Raw genomic sequence first — 22,951 nt, 5'->3', positions numbered from 1 at the left:
TGAGAGTTACCTTTGGAGGGACCAACGTATATTTGGAGGTGATTTGTGTGGACATTCCCACCCAAAATAGGCTGGAAGTTTATGGATGAATGACCACAGATTTTTTTTTTAACTTTTATTTTGGAATAATTTCAGACTTATAGGAAAGTAACAAGGAGAATACATGAGCAAATTTTTTTCTGATCTCTTTGAGATTAAGTTGCAGACAGGGCGCCCTTTATTCCTTAATAGTTCAGTGTGTACTGTCTCAAAACAACTACATTCGCTTACAGTACAAATATAAAAATCAGGACATAACATTAATACAATGATATTTTCTTTTTGAGTATGCCTTTAATATTTTTATGTTGCTCAATAACCCTTCCTTGGATCTAATGTTTTCTTTCTTTCACAGACTTTGGAGAGTTGAAATGGTCTCTAGAGGTAATTTATCAAAGCCCATCACTTTGCAGATGAGGGTACAGGGGCCTGGAACTGGGTAAGGACAGTCTAACACACCAGTTACTAGTGGTACCCAGGGCTTCTGAGCAGCTTGCTCTGTGCTCTTTCCACTCCACCAGATGCCTCAATTCAAAGATCATCTTCCTCTCCACGTGGCCATTCATACTTTTTCCTTTATTTTATTTTATTTTTACCTTGAGTGAACTAATGCAATCTTAAACAAGACATTGAATTAAACTATTTCCATCAGGCTTAACTCTTCCCATTTTTGTCATTATGCAGGTCATGGACTTTTACGTCACTCCCGTGTGTGTGTACTATCCCTGTATTTTGTAATTGTAAAATAACACTACTTCATATAACTCACCTTGTTGCCACATTGCTCTCTTGCGGGGAATGAATCAATTCTCTGTCCACTGGCAATGCATAAACATACCTATCCCCTCCTCGGTCTCACAAGCACGCACACACAAGCCTTCTGATACCAAGTTTCATAATTGATGCTTTAATCATTCTTATTCATTTTTCCAATTTCCCAGCTACGCACATTGTGATACCTTAAAATTGTTTTGATTTGCATTTTCCGTTGATCGCAATACTGGGCATTCTTGTTTGTGTTTCCTCTTGTATACATCGTTGAGGAGACGCAGCGGCAGCCGCCGCAGCAGCAAGACCGACTCGTGGACACACGCCACCGAGGCTGGGGGGAAGTCGTCGCCGCAACTGCTACCGCCGCTGCCACCGCCGAGGAGAGAGGTGCTTCCTCGCTCCAGCTGCCGTCAGATTGCAATGCCCATCCCCCAGCTCGCCAGCGTTTTGCGTTGGAATATAGGCTGCACATCTATGGCGATTCTGAGCGTGAGGGCAGACATCTGCCAGGCTCAGCACAGCGTTTTCGCTGAGAAGTGAGCTTGGAGGTTCTAGGTGCCATAATTAACATGGCCTTGAAGACTCTGGATACCGAGACTGGCCTCAGTAATGGTTGCCCCTCCCCTTTTTTTTTTTTTAATTGGAAGCTTATTTCTTTTAATGACTCCAGGAAAGTTAAGCATCAGGTAAACAAAAGTGGAAAGAGATCTACACTTTTAACTTGTCTCACTAGGGCCTAAATGTAGTAAAGGCTGCTTAAGTTTTGTTTGTAGTTGGATTTTTTAGGAGTCCGAAGGTATCCATCTACAGCCACTGAGGCCCAAGTTGAATTTGGATTCGAGTGGATTTTAAATCCTTCTACATATCTTGAAGAGAGAAGCTTCTTAAAGGAATAAATAAATTGAATAGAGAAAACACTGATTGATAATAGACATTTTAGTGGTCTTTTCAATGTTTACTGCTGCAGAATATTTCAAGATTTATTGATTCCTCCTATCCCCGACCCCCTCTTCCATTTTCCACTCACAGTCACACAAGCACGCACACACTTTTTACTTGCCATAATGAACCACCCACCTCCTGTGGAGCTCTCCTATGAGAACATGCATTTTCTGCTAACTCATAATCCTACCAATGCTACCCTCAACAATTTCATAGAGGAATTTAGGAAATATGGAGTAACAACTTTGGTTCGAGTTTGTGATGCTACATATGATAAAGCTCCAGTTGAAAATGAAGGAATCTACGTTCTACATTGGCCATTTGATGATGGCGCTCCACCCACCCCCTAATCAGATAGTAGATGATTGGCTTAACCTATTAAAAACCAAATTTCGTGAAGAGCCAGGTTGCTGTATTGCAGTGCATTGTGTTGCAGGATTGGGAAGGGCACCAGTGCTAGTCACACTTGCTATAATGTGGAGTGAAGTATGAGGATGCAGTTCAGTTTATAAAACAAAAAAGAAGGGGAGCATTGAACTCAAAACAGCTGCTTTACCTGGAGAAATACAGACCTAAGATGCGATTACGCTTTAGAGATAACAATGGGCATTGCTGTGTTCAGTAGAAAGTAATGTAAAAGAAGGCTAACTTGATTGTGTCATTTAGATGGAACTCTTGTTACCTGGAAATGTGAATCTGGAATCTTAACTGTGTCATCAAAGTACTAATGGATTCAGTACTCCTCCACCACTCTCCTCATGATTGGAAAAAAGCAAACAAAAAAGAAATCCCTCTATTACATGAATAAAATATTTTTTAAAAGGAGAAAGAAAAAGGGATTAATTTAGTGAAGGATGATTTTGCTCCCAGTGTTGGAGTTTGAATTTCTGCCAGGATTGAATTATTTTAAAATCTTGTGTCTTTTTAACTTTTTCAAAATAGTTCTCTAAGGAAAACCAGAACATTAGCCTGTACAGAACCATCTGTTTGGGGAGCACACTCTTGCATTACGCTTGGCATATAGATCTCCCTGTGGTAGGATTTCTTCTTTTTTTAATTCTCTCTTCTCTCCTCTTCTCTTCCCTTCCCCTCCCCTCCCCTCCCCTCCCCTCCCCTCCCCTCCCCTCTCCTCTCCTCTACTCTCCTCTTTTCTTTTCTAGGTTGGGAAGGGTATATTTTCTCTCTCGTCTCTCCTCCTCCCCACCTTTTCCCCACAAGTTGTAGATATAATAGGGGAAGCTCTTGTTGCTGTAGATGTGTGTGCAGTCTGGCAGCCTTAAGCCCATCTGGGCACTTTTAGGGGGAGAAAACAAACAAACAAACATAAAAAGCAGAGGCATAAACATTATGTGCTCCAGATGGTTTTTAGTCTTTACTGATAATGAAGTGTTGTAATAGTTTCTTTTCCTGAAAACCTTATCCAATGTTAGATAACGTAGCCAAGAGCCTTTTTGTTTTGATTTTCGTTTTGGCAAATTAGTGGGGAAATGGGATTTTAAGAGGAGTCTTTCTTTTCAAAGAACTTAGCTGAGAGTAGAATTTTTCCCTTTTCCAACCAGTGAAGCTAAGTAGGTATCTCAGAAACTTGTTTTCTGAAGGGATAGACTCCAGGCGATCACTGAAGTTGTCCAGGCAGAGAGTTATTAGTTCACTTTCTACATGTCGTAGAATTGTGGCTGTAGCATTACTCTGATTTTATTTCTAATGATGTCAGAGTATGCTGGTAGTTTAACATTTTTATTTTAGAACTGATTTGTACTCTGAATTTTCAGGAATGGTCAAAGGAGTAGCAGCAAAAACATGATTATCTGGACTTGAGAAATGCCTGTGATGGGTATTTTCCAAACTGCCCCCTATATGTACAGTTCAGTTTACCCACTGATTGACTTGTTTTTTTCTTACTAGGTTCTTTTTGAGATTAAAACAAACAAACAACAAAATGCTGTTCAAAACCAACATGCCTAGTGAGTATGTGTCCACGGGCCATAACAGGGTAGAAGAGAAACATAGGGCAACACGAGTAGCAAAGGGACTGTGTCGCTTGTGAGGTGGTATAGAATTATTTTTGCAGAGTCTTTGCTGGGTTCAATGTGCTGATCTAGACAAGCTATTTTTCTGCTTCTTTGCGGGAGGTAGTTGTGACTGGATTGCATTGACGAAGCAAGTTGAAGGGCACCATCAGGGGCTCTTGCACTCTTTCCACCTGAATATTACATGTTTAATAATGTGCTGCTTCTAAGGCTCTAAATACAGGCTCAGGGTCATCTTCTCCTGCTGGAATTTACTGTGCAGAACCAAAAACTTCCCATTTTGCCAGTAGGAATGGACCAGGACCTTGTCTCATACTGATGATACCTCAGATGTTGGCCAGCTATATGAACTGCCTATTTCCTATTGCTGGAGTTGTTTTGAGTTTTAGCTACATGCACATGTGTAGATCTTTCCTTGCCCAGACCCCAAAACAAAACAAAATAATGCTTTTTGAAATTGCTTGTAGGATTTTAAAGTGAAATGATAGTACTAGCCAAAACTCTTTATTTCAGAACATGACAATAGATTCCTTTAATATTTGCTCAAGATCAAAACAACATACCCTCCAAGCTCAGATGGACTGTCTGTTGACATCAAGTGTTTTGATCGATATGATAACAAATCTTTTCCCTTTGACATACCCTAATTTTTTATTGCTAGTGGGAGGGTGCGTGTGTGCAGTGTCTAGTATCAATGCCTGCTCGAGTTAGGAAAAAGTACATTCCTGGTTCTGTATGAGGAGAAGGGTGTATAAAGCAACATGAAACATTAGCCCTTATTTTGTTTTACATTGCTTTGTTTATATGTTATACTATACAATAAAAAAGTTAAAAAGAAAGATAAAAGGACTCAAGTAAGAGGATTAAGACCCATCCTGAATGAGGGGGTCACACCTTAATTTAAGTAATCTCATGAAATGATTGTCCTTTTGATGGGTCCACACCCGTAGGAATGAATTAACTTAAATAACATATTTTTCTGGGGTACCTACAGCTTCAAACTATTGCAATCATCTTCTGAGTCTTGTACATAGTAGCTCACTCTCTGGATGAGAAGATCAAGCATCTATTCTTTAAAAGTTGCACAGTGATGGTAGCACAACACTATGAATGTAATTAATACTACTGAATTATACATTGGAAAATGGTTAAAATGGAAAATTTTAAATTTTATATATGTTGCCAAAATAAACATGTTTTAAAAACCCAAGAACTGTACAGTACAGAGTGAACTTTAGTGTGAACTATTATAGTTAATAGTGTAATTATAATAACACCATTTGACTAATTGTAATGGAGGTACTATACTAATGCAAAATGTTAATAATAGAGAAAACTGTGGCGGTGGGGGGACTCTATTTTCTGCATTTTTTTCCTTTAAAACTACAACTGCTCTAATTAAAAAAAAAAAAATTAGGCGGGAGGTGCGATGGTGGCTCAGTGGCAGAATTCTTGCCTGTCATGCCAGAAACCCAGGTTCGATTCCCAGTGACTGCTCATGCAAAAAAAAGACTAGGCAATGGGAATATGGTGGTGACATGTCACAGACCCTCCTTCAGGTTAATCAGAAATACAGGGATGGGAGAGTATGTGAAGGTTCAGAGGCAAGAGAACAGGGAGTGCTTGGTAAACTGTAAGTAGCTCCTCTCATTTCAGTTGGCATGTGTCTGCAAATGGAGATGTGATAAAGAATGAGGCTAGAAAGATTAGCTGAGGGAAGATCAAGAAGGACACTAGAAGCTCTGCTAAAACCCGTCCAAGATTTACCAAATTAGATACAATTTCTTCATTCTGGCACTCAAGACTGTACAATGTGGCCCAGTCTGCCCTTTTAGTCTTTACTCTCAGTCACTACACTGACGTTGCTGTTCTATGATGTGGCATATAGTTCTTCCCTCTTCCTTGCTCTTAAGCCATTTCAACCTTGGCTTTGAATCTTTTTTTTTAATTTATTTATTTTTTATTTGTGATACATAACCACATACAAACACATTCTTATATGATTATTCCGTTCTTGTTATATAATCAGTAACTCACACTATCATCACATAGTTGTATATTCATCATCATGATCATTTGTTAGACCATCTGCATTAATTCAGAAAAAGAAAACAGAAAAAATTCATACATACAATACCCCTTACCCCTCCCCTTCACCGATCACCAGCATTTCAATTTACTAAACTTATTTTAACATTTGCTCCCCTTATTATTTACTTATTTTTAATCCATAACTTTTACTTGTCTGTTGATAAGGAAGACAAAAGAAGCATCAGACACAATGCTGTCACAACCACACAGTTACACTGCGACAGCCATATCATCATACAATTATTTTTAAGAAACATGGCCACCGGAGCACAGCTCCACATTTTCAGGCAGTTTCCTTCAGCCTCTCCATTACACCTTAACTAAACAGGTGATACCTATGTAATGTGTAAGAATAACCTCCAGGATAACCTCTTGACTCTGTTTGGAATCTCTCAGCCATTGACACTTTATTTTGTCTCATTTCGCTCTTCCCCCTTTTGGTTGAGAAGATTTTCTCAATCCCTTGGTGCTGAGTTTCAGCTCATTCTAGGATTTCTGTCCCATGTTGCCAGGTAGGTCCACACCCCTGGAAGTCATGTCCCACATAGAGAGGTGGAGGGCAGTGAGTTTGCTTGCAGTGTTGGCCGAGAGAGAGAGGCTACATTTGAGCAACAGAAGAGGTTCTCTAGGCGTGACTCTTAGGCCTAATTTTAAGTAGGCTTATTGGCTTTGGATTGTAACATACCGACAGTAACAACACACACACACACACACCAAAGGCAGGCTTCATGTTAGGAAAATTCAACATGTAAAAACCCAGGAATGGTCAATAGATATATAATAGGTGAAGAAAAGCCTTACAGTAAATTATTTTGCATTTTTTAAAAAATGGAAAGTGATTATAAAGTATTATATAAGTGAAAGCATATATAATCTGCTAGTCTTGTGACAAATTATTTTAGTCTTCTAATTGATTGTACATGCCTAAAAATCTGTCTAGCAATTACAAAACTTTATAGTAATGATGTAAACTGATAAGGAGGAAAAAAAACCTATCTATGAATGTCAATGTTATGAATAGATCAGAAGATTTAAAGTTCTCTAAAAGAATTTTTAATATTTTGGAATTTCATGGCAGTTTTTATTTGTATATTGTTTCTGTGTTATACTATCTCTCTAGCAAAAAATGAAAAAAAAAAAACCACCTATGGGTCTTACGCATTTTGGAGGAATTGAATGGAAATATCTTTTTAAATTTTTTTTTTTTATTGTATGCTGTATGGCAGGGTCACATTTATTCTTTTTCCATGCGAGTATCCCATTATTGCAGCACCATTTGCTGAATTTTTTGTTTGTTTTTGTTGGTTTCTTTGTTTGTTTGGGAGGTGCCTGGCCCGGGGAAATATCTCTTTAAATTGAAAATTAATGTACTTGCACTATTTTTGCTGTACCTCAACTGTTAGTTTCGATTCCCCCTTAGGGCCTTCGAACTTTCTGTTTCTTCTGTCTGGAACACTCTTCCCTAAGATATTCTCATGGCTCACCTTTGTACCTCCCTTCAAAAGTTTGCTAAAATGCCACCTGTTCATTGAGACCTTTCCTGGCCACTTTAAATTTGCAGCTCTTTCCTTTTATTTACTTCATTTATTTCCCTTAGTACTCATTGCTACCTAAGATGCTAAATTTTGTTCATTTATCCTATTGCCTCTATCAATGTCAGGTACACATTAGATGTCTGATAAATATTTGTTGAGTACACGAACTCTCCATACCATTACAGGCATACCTCATTTTATTGTGTTTTGCAGATATTACATTTTGTACAAATTGAAGGTTTGTGGCAATCCTGCACTGAGCAAGTCTATCGGCACCATTTTTACAACAGTATGTGCTCACTTCGTGTCTCTGTCACATTTTAATTAAGGTATGTACAACTGTTTTATTTAGATTTAATGCTATTTTACACTTAATATAATATGAACATAATTTTTATATGCATTGCAAAACCATAACATTTCTGTGACTTGGAAGCCAAAAAATTAATTTTTTTGTGTAAATTTTTTTTATTGCTGTGGTCTCAACCAAACCTGCAATGCCTTCGCAGTATGCCTATATTTCCTCACAGATAAAACACTCTCCTCAACTTCACAGGACTGTTGTGAGGAGAGAGGTGATTAGAACGTAGAAGGTGACTGAGAAGCTGAAAGCTCTGTACAGGTAATGATAGCAAATCGTCATATTTCCAGCACCACTGATGCATGGAGTCAGAGAGGTCAGGTCTACTATATAAGTGCCAAGCACTTCCAATGGAAAGAATTAGTAAGTGTGTTGCAGATTTCCTAGTCCTCACCATAAGAGGGGATGGTAAATTAGGAGGGGCCATTTTTTTTATATGAATGTTAATAGCAGCTTTGTTCATAATAGCCAAAACAATTGTAAACCACCAAACTGTCTATCACATGTTTGTATAAATAAATTGTGATAGAGCAATACAATGGAATACTACTCAGTAATTAAGATGAAGAAAGTACAGATACGTTTAAAGTATACAGACAATGATATTCTCTATGATTCATTCATATGAAGTCCCAGATCAGGCAATGCTAAGCCCATTCTTGCCCCCCCCACACACCTAAAAACTTAAACACAAACAGGCTTAGATAAAAATATTTGTTCTTATACAATAAAAAATATGAACCACACGACCAGAACACTCAATAGACAAAAGAATTTTAAGATGGATGACATATTATAAAAAGAAGATTAGTCTGACCAATAATGAGTATAATGCAAATTAAAACAACGGATAAATTGGAATCTCACAAATTAGGAAAATGGCTAAATAAATATATTGTCATGGCATGAAATATTACTAAACCCTTAAAAATGATGAGGTACACAGTGAACCTTAAGTTAAACTATGGACTATAGTTAACAGCACAATTGTAAAACTGTGTTATCACCAATTGCAACAAATGTTTCACAGTAATGCACAGTATTAATAAAGAGTGATATATGGTAATATTGCATTCTCAGTTCTATAAACCCATAACTTCTCCAACAAAGAAAACAAAACCAAAAACACCCACCATAAGGTAGATTATATGCATCAAACATGGTAAGTTGTCTAGGATGTATTATTAAGTGAAAAAAAGCATAGGCTAAAAATAGTACATGGTATTATACAATTTTTGGTTAAAATACATATACACACACAATGCCCCATAAATAAAAATCTTAAATAAAGGATTATAGTTGCCATTCTACATTATAACTGATTTAATTCTATACTCTAGAGTATTTCACAACAAACTGATGTTATCATTATAATCCAAGAGTATAAAATGTTTCCACTTTGCAAATTACAAATATTTAAAGAAGACATAGAGCTATATAATTAAAAAACACAAGTATAGAGTATTTATTATTTTTTTTTTAAAGAAGAAGTAAAATTTCTTTATTTACAGAAAATATGGTCATTTACGTTGAAAATCTACAGAAAAGCTACTGGCATTGATAATTAAGTTAAGCAAATTTTCAAGATTAAAGAGAAATGTAAAAATCAACCACATTTCTATATATCAGAAATTGACATTTTAAAAATAGTATCATTTATAAAGCTTCAAAATATATTAAATGTTTTGGGATAAATCTGAGGTATACAAGACATGCACTGAAAACTTTAAGATATTACTAAGAGGAATTTAAAAGCCTTAAATAAATGGGGAAATCTGTCATGTTCATTAGTTATAAGTCTCAAGATTGTTAAGATATCAGTTCTTTCCAAATTAAACTATTGAGTAATTATAGTTCCCTATGATCAGTTGACTGAGGAATATGTAGGTTCCACCCTGAAGGACAGTGGTGAAGGAAAGCCCACCCAGAGGGCAAAGTTTTGAACAATGCACCTAGTTGTTAATTTTGCTTGGAGGAAGAAATGGCCAGAGGTGCATTTCTGTATTGATTCATGGGCTGTGGTAAAGTCCTTGGTGGCCAGGGACTTGGAAAGGAAGATGATTGTAAAATCAGTGACAAAGAAGTCTTGGGAAAGCTTTGTGGGTAAACCTTTCTGAATTGGGGAAAAACATGAAGATATTTATGTCCCATTTGAATGCTCACCAGAGGGAGACTTAGCAGAGGAGGATTTAATAATCAAGTGAATAGGATGACCCAACCAACCTTTCCTTAGCCACTGCTTTCATTTACAATGAGCTCATGAACAAAGCGGCCATGGTGGAAGAGATGGAGGTTATGCATGGGCTCAGCAACATGGACTTTCACTCACCAAGGCCGACCTGGTTATAGCCACTGCTGAGTGTCCAATCTGCCAGCAGCAGAGACCCACACTCAGTTCCTGATATAGCACCATTCTCTGAGGAGATTGCTACCTGGTGGCAGGTTGATCACATTAGACCACTTCCATCATAGAAGGGGTAGTGTTTTGTTCTTCCTGTAACAGACGTAGAGTACTTATTTTTGTAAATGAAAAAAGGGTGGTTTACTTTTTTTTTCTTTTACAGTATTTTAGTCATTTATCCTTTAGAAATATTGGAAAGAACAGTCTAGGAAGGGACAGTAAATTAAAAATTCATGGGAAATTTTTTTTTCCCAGGGTGGTTTACTTTAAAACAATTTCTAAATACATATATTTCAACTTTTGACCGTGCTTACCCCCATTGGGAACAGAGCAACAAGTGAATTAATATCTGCTTTATTCTTTTTCTAAAAATATTTTTATTAATAAAAACAACATACAAACATGCATTCTTTACAAACATTCCATGCATGGTGTACAATCAGTGGCTCACAATATCATCACATAGTTGTATATTCATCACCATGACCATCTTTTAGAACATTTGCATCACTCCAGAAAAAAAAAGAAAAAAAAACTTATACATACCATACCTTTTACCCCTCCCTCTCATTGACCACTACTAGTATTTCCATCTGCCCAATTTATTTTAAACTTTGTCCCCCTTATTATTTGTTTATTTTTATGCATATTATTTACTCATCTGTCCATACCCTAGTTAAAAGGGGCACCAGACACAAGGTTTTCACAATCACACAGTCACATTGTAAAAGCTGTATCATTATACAATCATCTTCAAGAAACAAGGCTACCGGAACACAGCTCTACAGTTCAGGTATTTCCCTCTAGTCACTCCAATGCACCATAAACTAAAAAGAGGATATCTACATATATGTAAGAATAACCTCCCAACTGTTTGAAATCTCTCAGCCACCCTGCTTTATCCTTAAGTTTCAGTACTGTTCAAATTTTTAAATAGTGCAAGTATATTAGTTGTCAATTTAAAAAGATATTTCCCCAGGACAGGCACTTCCCAAACAAACAAAGAAATCAACAAAAGCAAACAAATAATTCAACAAATGGTGCTGCAATAACGGGTTACTCAAAAATAAAAAGAATGAAATGTGACCCCGCCATACAGCATAGAAAAAAAAATTAAAATATTTAAAAGGATATTTCCATTCAACTCCTTCAGAACGCATAAGACCCATAGGTGTTTTTTTTTTATTTACAGCAAGGAGACTAGTGTAACTGAAGGTGAATGGGGAGAAGGTAGTAAGTGATAGGGTCAGAGAGCAAGTAATTGGGGGGACAGAGGACTCAGATTATATCAGGACTTGTGCACCATTATTGGAGCTGGTTTTATGATTGCCTTTAACATATGCTTTACCCACACTGTTTCAGTTCATTAGGGTCACAAAAGGCAACAAATAAACATTCTAAAAAACAAAAGCAGACCTGCTTGTGCTCCAGAAGCTAGTTCCACTTCCTTCTACCTGAATTACCCCCTGCCAGGGAACACCGCTCTCACTCTTAGGTCTCCTCATTGCCAAAGCCGTTTCCGCTTGCCGCCCCTCATTCCTGGTTCTGTGAAGTAGATGCCAGGCCCTGGGCAGTGACTCTGGAAGCCTGATGTGGTTTGGCCCACTTCCTGCCACTGATACAGAGCGAGTGACTTGTAGGAGCTTAGAATCGTGGAACAATAGGAACGTTCGTTCATTCTCTGAGCATTGAGTCCCAAGCTCGGCGAGGGTCAAGATGACGAACCAGGCAGACCCCATCCTTGCTGTGAAGAGGAAGACACAAGTAAATGTGGAATTACAGTAACTGGGAGATGCCGGGCAAGAGATGCAGGAGGAGAGGCCTGCGGGTGAGGAAGCTGGGCAGCGGAAGCAGCCCGTGCAAAGGCCCTGTGGTAGCAGGGAGCTTGGTGCATAGCAGTAGCCGGAAGAAGCTCAGAGATGGAGCAAGCTGGAATTGGCCACCGAGTCTGGATGAGAGATGGATTACCAAAACCTAGATATAATAAACCTATTATTAGAAGTGATGATAAATGCTCTGAAAGACCCTTGGGGGAGGGGTAAGAGTTATATGGGGGCAAACCAGATTCCCCGAAGGCGCTGATTTTATTCTATGGTTTAAAACGTGGAAATAGGAAGTCTCCAGTAATCCCTTGGCCCTTAAGTGGTTGCCATTAACATTTAGCCATTGAAAGGCCCTCCCTGCACATACAATTTAATTATAGTTCCCCACGTGCCTTCCCTATTCACTCCATCACCTTTTTCAGGTCTCTATTTAAATATTACCTCACTGGGGCCTTCTTTGAAATCATCTTTTAAAAATCACAAAACCTTCCATTGCTTTTCCCCTCCCTGTCCTTATTTCTCTGTTGTACCTTTCATCCTCTAACTACCGTTTCTGTTAATTTCTCTTGTTCACTGTCTGTTTCCCCACTAGAGCATCAGCTCCATGAGGGCAGAGACTATTGTCTGTATTATACCTTGATTTATTCCCAGTGCCATTTATTGAATGAGTGAGTGAATGTATATTACTATTTCCTTCCCTTTTTATAAGATGAAAGTTATTTTTGTACTTCACTGAAATTCTATAACTCTAACTCATCAGTGGACAATAGGCAACTTTTTAAATGGCCGTATCATATTGAATTCTGCAGATATGCGGTAATGTTCCCCATATGGTCTCAAGGACATTTGAGTGTTTTTTTGAGGGGCTTGCCCCCAATGCTGCATCCAACCTCTACAGGCAGTCATCTCTTTAAGGGCACAATATGTCACAGTTGGGGGTCACCTCTGAAGCTGGAAGACCTGGGTTTGGATCCTGACTCTGACGCTCACGACTTGTGGCTTTGGGCCATATCTGAAACTTCTCTGACCCTCGGTGTCATCATCTATAGAATAGGAGTGATAACAATCCATCTTTGGTTTATTGTGCAGATTCAATGAATTAATACGCATAAAATGCTTGGCACGAGGCCTGGCACATTGTAAGTTGTCAATAAATAGAGACCATTTCTGTGGCCGAAGAAGATCAAAGGTCAATTAGCATTTTTACTTCACTGTGAATAGAGGTGGACCCGGGTTGTATTGGGGTCTGAAGCTATCTTTTAAGAAAGAATTAAAAAGACTAAATACGAAATTACAAGGACATCTCCCATGTCCTTGTGTCGGGCGGGACTTAGGAAGTGAGGGAACAGGAGGCGTACATGTCATTCACTTCATAGGAAAGCCACTTCTGACGGCCACCACCTCAGCAAAGAAGCTGTGCCGATTTCCACACCCCCAGGCAGAACAAGAATGTTTGTATCTTCACAGCCTTGCCCACCCCATGGCCAAGGGGTGGCCGCTGTGTGGTTTTAGTTGCCTTTCCCTGATGAAAGAGTGAGACTGAGCACTTTTCCTTATGTTTACTGAGGGTCAGAAGATATGATGGAATGGGATGGCTGTTATTAAAATAACAAATGTGGATGAGGGTGTAAAGAAATAGGAACCTTGGGACATTGCTGGTGGGAATGTAAAATGGCACAGCCGCTGTAGGAAACAGTTTGGCGGTTCCCCCAAAAAGCTGAACATAGAGTTGCCATATGACCCAGCAATTCCACTCCAAGATAAACACCCAAAAGAGTTGAAAGCAGGGACTCAAATAGATACTTGTTCACCAGTGTTCATAGCAGCATTATTCATAAAAGCTGGGAGTCACACAAGTGTCCATCCGAAGATGAATGGATAAATGAAATGTCCATGCAATGGAATATTACTCAGCCATAAAAAGGAATGGACTTCTGATACCTTCTGAGTGAAATAAGCCATACACCAAAGGACAAACACTGCATGAGTCCACTTATATGAAATACCTAGAATGAACAATTTCATAAAGACAAAAAGTAAATTAGAAGTTACCCAGGGGCCGAGGACGGGAGGAATGGGGAGTCATTGCTTTTGTCTGGGGTGAGAGAGAAGCTTTGGTAATGGGTGGTGGTGATGGAAGCACAGCATTGAAAATGTAATTAACACTGCTGCATCCTACACCCAAAAATGGTTAAAATGAGAAATGTTATGTTATACCTGTATGACTACAATAAAAACCTTTAAATGATTTAAAAAAAAAAAAAACAAAAAAAACAAAAGCAATGATATTTTGTTAATGATATAAAGATAGGCACAGTCATGGCTAACATCTGAATTCTCCAATTTAGTGGCCTGATTTTTATTTGGCGGATTCTTTTTTTTTTCTTTTTTTTACTAATTTTTAAATTTTTTAAAAAATATAACAACAAACAAACGCAAACATTCTTAACTTATGATCATTCCATTCTACACATATATAATCAGTAATTCACAATATTATTACATGGATACATATTCATCATCATGATTATTTCTTAGAACATTTACATCAATTCAGAAAAAGAAATAAAAAGACAACAGAAAAAAATTCATACATACCACACCCCTTACCCCTCCCTTTCATTGATCACTAGCATTTCAATCTAAATTTATTTTAACAATTGTTCCCCCTATTATTTATTTTTATTCCATATGTTTTACTCGTCTGTTCATAAGGTAGATAAAAGGAGCATCAGACACAGGGTTTTCACAATCACACAGTCACATTGCAAAAGCTATATCATTATACAATCATCTTCAAGAAACATGGCTACTGGAACACAGCTCTACGTTTTCAGGCAGTTCCCTCTAGCCTCTCCATTACATCTTGACTAACAAGGTGATATCTATTTAATGCATAAGAATAACCTCCAGGATAACCTCTCAACTCTGTTTGGAATCTCTGAGCCACTGACACTTTATTTTGTCTCATTTCACTCTTCCCCCTTTTGGTCGAAGTTTTCTCAATCCCTTGATGCTGAGTCTCAGCTCATTCTAGGATTTCTGTTCCATGTTGCCAGGAAGGTCCACACCCCTGGGAGTCATGTCCCATGTAGAGAGGGGGAGGGCAGTGAGTTTGCTTGTTGTGTTGGCTGGAGAGAGAGGCCACATCTGAGCAACAAAAGAGGTTCTCTTGGGGGTGACTCTTAGGCCTAATTTTAAGTAGGCTTGACCTATCCCTTGTGAAGTTAAGTTTCACATGAACAAATCCCAAGATTCGGGGCTCAGCCTATTGCTTTGGTTGTCCCCACTGCTTGTGAGAATATCAAGAATTCAACTTGGGGAAGCGGAATTTCCCCTTTTCTCACCATTCCCTGAAGGGGACTTTGCAAATACTTTTTTATTCACTGTTCAAATCACTCTGGGATTTATTGGGGCATCACTCTGGACAAATATTTGGTGGATTCCTGTCTTACAATGTTAATGGGTCACACCTTTTCATAAACTTCAGCCACAACTGTCTTTTATTTGTAGGAAAAGAGGGTTGCCCATTAGTCATACAACTTGTAAGGAAGTGAAAATTTAGATTTGGACCATGGCCCATGCCTTTAGCCCCTATATTGCATTACCTGTCCAGTTGGTAGTTACATCGTCAATGACCTCATTTGTCAAAATAAAAACCTGGTAAGGGGCGGGCCATGGTGGCTTAACAGGTAGAGTTCTCTTCTGCCATGCCGGAGACCTGGGTTCGATTCCTGGTGCCTGTCCATGCAAAAAAAATTAAAAATAAAAAAAAGAATAATTAAAATAAATAAATAAATAAATAAATAATAAAACCTGGTAAGTTCTTAAATGATTTACGCAATCTTCATGGCCTGTGTAATCCAGGAAACTGGGAGCCATTGACGTAGAGTGGTTGAGTTCTGTTTTTAAAAAGATATGCAAATGAATTTTGATGACTGTTTTTCTTGTACTGGTGTACATTTTTCAGGATTGTAAACTTTAGAAGGATAAAAGATTGATTTTAAATATATAACCCAACCAACAGTGGTGTACATTAGTGAAAGGCTAACAGGATCAATTAAAAGAACACAATAGTATACACTGGTGGGAAATACACAAACTTTGGAGTTGGATACGCTTGAATTTGAAACTCTGCTCCTACTTAGGATATTTGCTCTCTAGACCTCTGTTTGTTCATGTGTAAAGCAAAACTGTTAAATACTACCTGATAGGGCTTTGTGACATGACAATATTTGACACATATTGAGGAAATCAGCACAATATTTGATAGAAGCTCAACTAATATTTGTTTGCTTCTTGTTAATTTCAAAGTTGTCTTTATTCTAGGTACATTGGCTGAAGAGGAAGAGGAGGAGGGTGAGGGCGAGGGTTAGCAGGAGGAGGAGGAGGAGGAGAAGAAGACATGTAATCTTACCACTTCTGAGATAACTATTGTTTTCGATTTAGTATGTATCCTTAACTGTTTTTTTTTAACTTTTTTATTGTATAATATAACATATATACAAAGCAAAGAAATAAAAAAGCAATAGTTTTCAAAGCACTCTTCAACAGATGGTTGCAGGACAGATTCCAGAGTTTGTCATGGGCTACCATACTATCCTTTCATATTTTTCCTTCTAGCTTCTCAGAATATAGGAGGCTAGAGGGATTAAATACTTTTTTATCATCGCAAGTGACTTTTTTCATTCTTTTTTTTTGTGAACAATAACATATATACAAAAAAGCAATAAACTTCAAAGCACAGCACCACAATTAGTTGTAGAACATATTTCAGAGTTTGACAGGGGTTACAATTCCACAATTTTAAGTTTTTACTTTTCACTGCCCTAAAATACTGGAGACTAAAAGAGATACCAATCTAATGATTCAGCATTCATATTCAGTTGTTAAATCCTATCTTCTCTGTAAAACTACACCATTACCTTTAACCTTTCCATACCTCTCTTTAGGGGTGTTTGAGCTATGACAATTCCAAATTGAGAGACTGGGCTAGCTTTGAGGACTTATCTGGACTAAGGACTCATCTGGAGATTGTAGATTTCTGGAAAGTTACACTACTGCATGGAACCCTTGTGGAACCTTATATATTTCCCTAGGTATTCTTTAGGATTTGCTGGAATAATCCTGATTGTAGGTTGGCAGGTTATGATAGGTAGCAAGGTCTACCTGAAGCTTGCATAAGAGCAATCTCCAGAGTAGCCTCTCGACTCTATTTGAACTCTTTCTGCCACTGATACTTTATTAGTTACACTTCTTTGCCCCCTTTTGCTCAGAATGCAATTGTTGATCCCACGGTGCCAGGTCTGCATTCATCCCTGGAAGTCATCTCCCACGTTGCCAGTAGACTTTCACCCCTGGATGTCACGTCCCAAGTAGGGGGGAGGGCAATGATTTCACTTGCAGAGTTGGGCTTAGAGAGACTGAGGCCACATCTGAGCAACAAAAGAGGTTCTCCAGAAGTAGCTCTTAGGCGTGCCTATAAGTAGTCTGAGCTTCTATGCTACCTACATAAGCTTCACAAGAGTAAGCCTCATGATCAAGGGCATGGCCTTTTGATTTGGTGTCCCCAATATTTGACACAGTATCGGGGGATTCCCTGATGGTAAGGTTTAATAGTTCCATATTGCTTCTCCCCTCCCTCAGGGGATTTTGCCAATACTTTTTGATTATCTGGTTAATATAATCTAGGATGTATCTAGGCATTAAAATAATCTATACAGGACTTCCTGGAAGATGGCGGCTTAGTAAGACGCGCGGATCTTAGTTTCTTCTCCAGGACACCTACTAGGGGAGTAGAAACGATACAGAAAGCGCCCAAAGCCACAACAGAGATAAAAAAGACAGCGTACCCCATCCTGGAACGGCTGGCTGGCTGAGAGAAGCAGCTCGGGTGAGATCGCCGAGGCGCGCGGGCCTTACCGGGCGGGGTGGCAAGCGGCCGGAGTTACTCCCTTCCCCCTTCCCGGGCTGGCTGGGAGAATTGGAGAGGTGGTCCCCTGAAACCAAGGTAACTGGCGCCCACACCACGCGCAGCCCCCGGACCAACTGAGAGAATTGGATCGGAAACCCCCAGGCCGCGGAGAACGGTGACCCCGTGACTCCCGGGGAACGTGCACTCTCTCGGGCGGGCCGCTGCCGCTGGCGCCCTCCCGCCACGCTTGTTGCCCAGGGCCGACTAGGAAATTCGGACGGGCTCTTTCCCTGGCTGCGGCGACCAGCAACCCTCCCTGCGTTCAGACCCCGGGCCGGCTCAAGCCGCTTCGGCTAGCGAACCCCCAGGACGGCGAGAGTTTTCCAAAGTTTAAGGTCCCACAGCACCTTTTACTGGTGGGACCCGCAGACAAACGTGTGCCACGAGCGCCACCTACTGGGCAGGTTAAGAAAAACAGAACCCAGAGATTTCACAGAAAAATATTACAACCTTGCTGGGTCCAACACCAAGAGAAATCTGAATAAATGCCCAGACGCCAGCAGCAGAAGATAACTGTCCACGCTCAAAAGATTGAGAATATGGCTCAGTCAAAGGAACAAACCAATAGCTCAAATGAGACACAAGAGCTGAGACAACTAATGCTGAATATACGAACAGAAATGGAAAACCTCTTCAAAAATGAAATCGATAAATTGAGGGAGGACATGAAGAGGACATGGGCTGAACATAAAGAAGAAATAGAAAAACTGAAAAAACAAATCGCAGAACTTATGGAAGTGAAGGATAAAGTAGCAAACATAGAAAAAATAATGGATAGCTACAATGATAGATTTAAAGAGACAGAAGATAGAATTAGTGATTTGGAGGATGGAACATCTGAATTCCAAAAAGAAACAGAAACTATAGGGAAAAGAATGGAAAAATTTGAACAGGGTATCAGGGAACTCAAGGACAATATGAAGCGCACAAATATACGTGTTGTGGGTGTCCCAGAAGGAGAAGAGAAGGGAAAAGGAGGAGAAAAACTAATGGAAGAAATTATCACTGAAAATTTCCCAACTCTTATGAAAGACCTAAAATTACAGATCCAAGAAGTGCAGCACACCCCAAAGAGATTAGACCCAAATAGGCATTCTCCAAGACACTTACTAGTTAGAATGTCAGAGGTCAAAGAGAAAGAGAAGATCTTGAAAGCAGCAAGAGAAAAACAATCCATTACATACAAGGGAAACCCAATAAGACTTTGTGTAGATTTCTCAGCAGAAACCATGGAAGCTAGAAGACAGTGGGATGATATATTTAAAATATAAAAGAGAAAAACTGCCAACCAAGACTCCTATATCCAGCAAAATTGTCCTTCAAAAATGAGGGAGAAATTAAAACATTCTCAGACAAAAAGTCACTGAAAGAATTTGTGACCAAGAGACCAGCTCTGCAAGAAACACTAAAGGGAGCACTAGAGTCAGATACAAAAAGACAGAAGAGAGAGATATGGAAAAGAGTGTAGAAAGAAGGAAAATCAGATATGATATATATAATACAAAAGGCAAAATGTTGGAGGAAAATATTATCCAAACAGTAATAACACTAAATGTCAATGGACTGAATTCCCCAATCAAAAGACATAGATTGGCAGAATGGATTAAAAAACAGGATCCTTCGATATGCTGTCTACAGGAAACACATCTTAGACCCAAAGATAAACATAGGTTGAAAGTGAAAGGTTGGGAAAAGATATTTCATGCAAATAACAACCAGAAAAGAGCAGGAGTGGCTATACTAATATCCAACAAATTAGACTTCAAATGTAAAACAGTTAAAAGAGACAAAGAAGGACACTATATACTAATAAAAGGAACAATTAAACAAGAAGACATAACAATCATAAATATTTACGCACCGAATCAGAATGCCCCAAAATACGTGAGGAATATACTGCAAACACTGAAAAGGGAAATAGACTCATATACCATAATAGTTGGAGACTTCAACTCACCACTCTCATCAAGGGACAGAACATCTAGACAGAGGATCAACAAAGAAATAGAGAATCTGAATATTACTATAAATGAACTAGACTTAATAGACATTTATAGGACATTACATCCCACAACAGCAGGATACACCTTTTTCTCAAGTGCTCATGGATCATTCTCAAAGATAGACCATATGCTGGGTCACAAAGCAAGTCTTAACAAATTTAAAAAGATTGAAATCTTACACAACACTTTCTCGGACCATAAAGGAATGATGTTGGAAATCAATAATAGGCAGAGTGCCAGAAAATTCACAAATACATGGAGGCTCAACAACACACTCCTAAACAACGACTGGGTCAAAGAAGAAATTGCAAGAGAAATTAGCAAATACCTCGAGGCGAATGAAAATGAAAACACAACATATCAAAACTTATGGGACGCAGCAAAGGCAGTGCTAAGAGGGAAATTTATTGCTCTAAATGCCTATATCAGAAAAGAAGAAAAGGCAAAAATTCAGGAATTAACTATCCATTTGGAAGAACTGGAGAAAGAACAGCAAGCTAACCCCAAAGCAAGCAAAAGGAAAGAAATAACAAAGATTAGAGCACAAATAAATGAAATTGAAAACATGAAAACAATAGAGAAAATCAATAAGGCCAGAAGTTGGTTCTATGAGAAAATCAATAAGATTGATGGGCCCTTAGCAAGATTGACAAAAAGAAGAAGAGAGAGGATGCAAATAAATAAGATCAGAAATGGAAGAGGAGACACAACTACTGACCTCACAGAAATAAAGGAGGTAATAACAGGATACTATGAACAACTTTACGCTAATAAATGCAACAATTTAGAGGAAATGGACGGGTTCCTGGAAAGACATGAACAACCAACTTTGACTCAAGAAGACATAGATGACCTCAACAAACCAATCACAAGTAAAGAAATTGAATTAGTCATTCAAAAGCTTCCTAAAAAGAAAAGTCCAGGACCAGATGGCTTCACATGTGAATTCTACCAAACGTTCCAGAAAGAATTAGTACCAATTCTCTTCAAACTCTTCAAAAAAATCGAAGTGGAGGGAAAACTACCTAATTCATTCTATGAAGCCAACATCACCCTCATACCAAAACCAGGCAAAGATATTACAAAAAAAGAAAACTACAGACCAATCTCTCTAATGAATACAGACGCAAAAATCCTCAATAAAATTCTAGCAAATCGTATCCAACAACACATTAAAAGAATTATACATCATGACCAAGTAGGATTCATCCCAGGTATGCAAGGATGGTTCAACATAAGAAAATCAATTAATGTAATACACCATATCAACAAATCAAAGCAGAAAAATCACATGATCATCTCAATTGATGCAGAGAAGGCATTCGACAAGATTCAACATCCTTTCCTGTTGAAAACACTTCAAAAGATAGGAATACAAGGGAACTTCCTTAAAATGATAGAGGGAATATATGAAAAACCCACAGCTAATATCATCCTCAATGGGGAAAAATTGAAAACTTTCCCCCTAAGATCAGGAACAAGACAAGGATGTCCACTATCACCACTATTATTCAACATTGTGTTGGAGGTTCTAGCCAGAGCAATTAGACAAGAAAAAGAAATACAAGGCATCAAAATTGGAAAGGAAGAAGTAAAACTATCACTGTTTGCAGACGATATGATACTATACGTCGAAAACCCGGAAAAATCCACAACAAAACTACTAGAGCTAATAAATGAGTACAGCAAAGTAGCAGGTTACAAGATCAACATTCAAAAATCTGTAGCATTTCTATACACTAGTAATGAACAAGCTGAGGGGGAAATCAAGAAACGAATCCCATTTACAATTGCAACTAAAAGAATAAAATACCTAGGAATAAATTTAACTAAAGAGACAAAAAACCTATATAAAGAAAACTACAAAAAACTGCTAAAAGAAATCACAGAAGACCTAAACAGATGGAAGGGCATACCGTGTTCATGGATTGGAAGACTAAATATAGTTAAGATGTCAATCCTACCTAAATTGATTTACAGATTCAATGCAATACCAATCAAAATCCCAACAACTTATTTTTCAGAAATAGAAAAACCAATAAGCAAATTTATCTGGAAGGGCAGGGTGCCCCGAATTGCTAAAAACATCTTGAGGAAAAAAAAACGAAGCTGGAGGTCTCGCGCTGCCTGACTTTAAGGCATATTATGAAGCCACAGTGGTCAAAACAGCATGGTATTGGCATAAAGATAGATATATCGACCAATGGAATCGAATAGAGTGCTCAGATATAGACCCTCTCATCTATGGACATTTGATCTTTGATAAGGCAGTCAAGCCAACTCACCTGGGACAGAGCAGTCTCTTCAATAAATGGTGCCTAGAGAACTGGATATCCATATGCAAAAGAATGAAAGAAGACCCATCTCTCACACCCTATACAAAAGTTAACTCAAAATGGATCAAAGATCTAAACATTAGGTCTAAGACCATAAAACAGTTAGAGGAAAATGTTGGGAGATATCTTATGGATCTTACAACTGGAGGCGGTTTTATGGACCTTAAACCTAAAGCAAGAGCACTGAAGAAGGAAATAAATAAATGGGAACTCCTCAAAATTAAACACTTTTGTGCATCAAAGAACTTCATCAAGAAAGTAGAAAGACAGCCTTCACAATGGGAGACAATATTTGGAAATGATATATCAGATAAAGGTCTAGTATCCAGAATTTATAAAGAGATTGTTCATCTCAACAACAAAAAGACAGCCAACCCAATTACAAAATGGGAAAAAGACTTGAACAGACACCTCTCAGAAGAGGAAATACGGATGGCCAAGAGGCACATGAAGAGATGCTCAATGTCCCTGGCCATTAGAGAAATGCAAATCAAAACCACAATGAGATATCATCTCACACCCACCAGAATGGCCATTATCAACAAAACAGAAAATGACAAGTGCTGGAGAGGATGCGGAGAAAGAGGCACACTTATCCACTGTTGGTGGGAATGTCAAAGGGTGCAACCACTGTGGAAGGCAGTT

The 22,951-nt window shown here is 38.5% G+C and overlaps 1 protein-coding gene and 1 pseudogene across 3 annotated transcripts in view; one reads left to right on the top strand and one right to left on the bottom strand.

Annotated features, from left to right (window-relative positions):
- Nucleotides 1-1,874: 1,874 nt before the first annotated feature.
- Nucleotides 1,875-2,377, top strand: LOC143670618 (protein tyrosine phosphatase type IVA 2 pseudogene; annotated as a pseudogene).
- Nucleotides 2,378-10,567: 8,190 nt separating this feature from the next.
- Nucleotides 10,568-22,951, bottom strand: part of LOC143671564 (uncharacterized) — a 49,090-nt gene continuing 36,706 nt past the window's right edge. The window contains exons 3-4 of one of the 3 annotated variants that reach the window (XR_013169600.1): nt 15,602-15,734; nt 10,568-12,144 (exon numbers count right to left, since the gene is read on the bottom strand). Coding sequence is in view for 1 of the 3 variants with exons in the window: in XM_077146777.1 (XP_077002892.1) it covers nt 11,568-11,914; nt 15,602-15,734 (480 nt within the window). In the remaining 2 variants the exon portion in view is untranslated. Of the gene's footprint in view, nt 12,145-14,473; nt 15,735-22,951 lie in introns of those variants that run through there. The other 2 variants (XM_077146777.1, XR_013169601.1) reach the window with 2 other exon arrangements.

Source organism: Tamandua tetradactyla, chromosome X (assembly GCF_023851605.1).
Source record: "Tamandua tetradactyla isolate mTamTet1 chromosome X, mTamTet1.pri, whole genome shotgun sequence".
NCBI classification, from domain to species: domain Eukaryota; kingdom Metazoa; phylum Chordata; class Mammalia; order Pilosa; family Myrmecophagidae; genus Tamandua; species Tamandua tetradactyla.
This window is presented reverse-complemented; position numbering and strand designations above follow the sequence as displayed.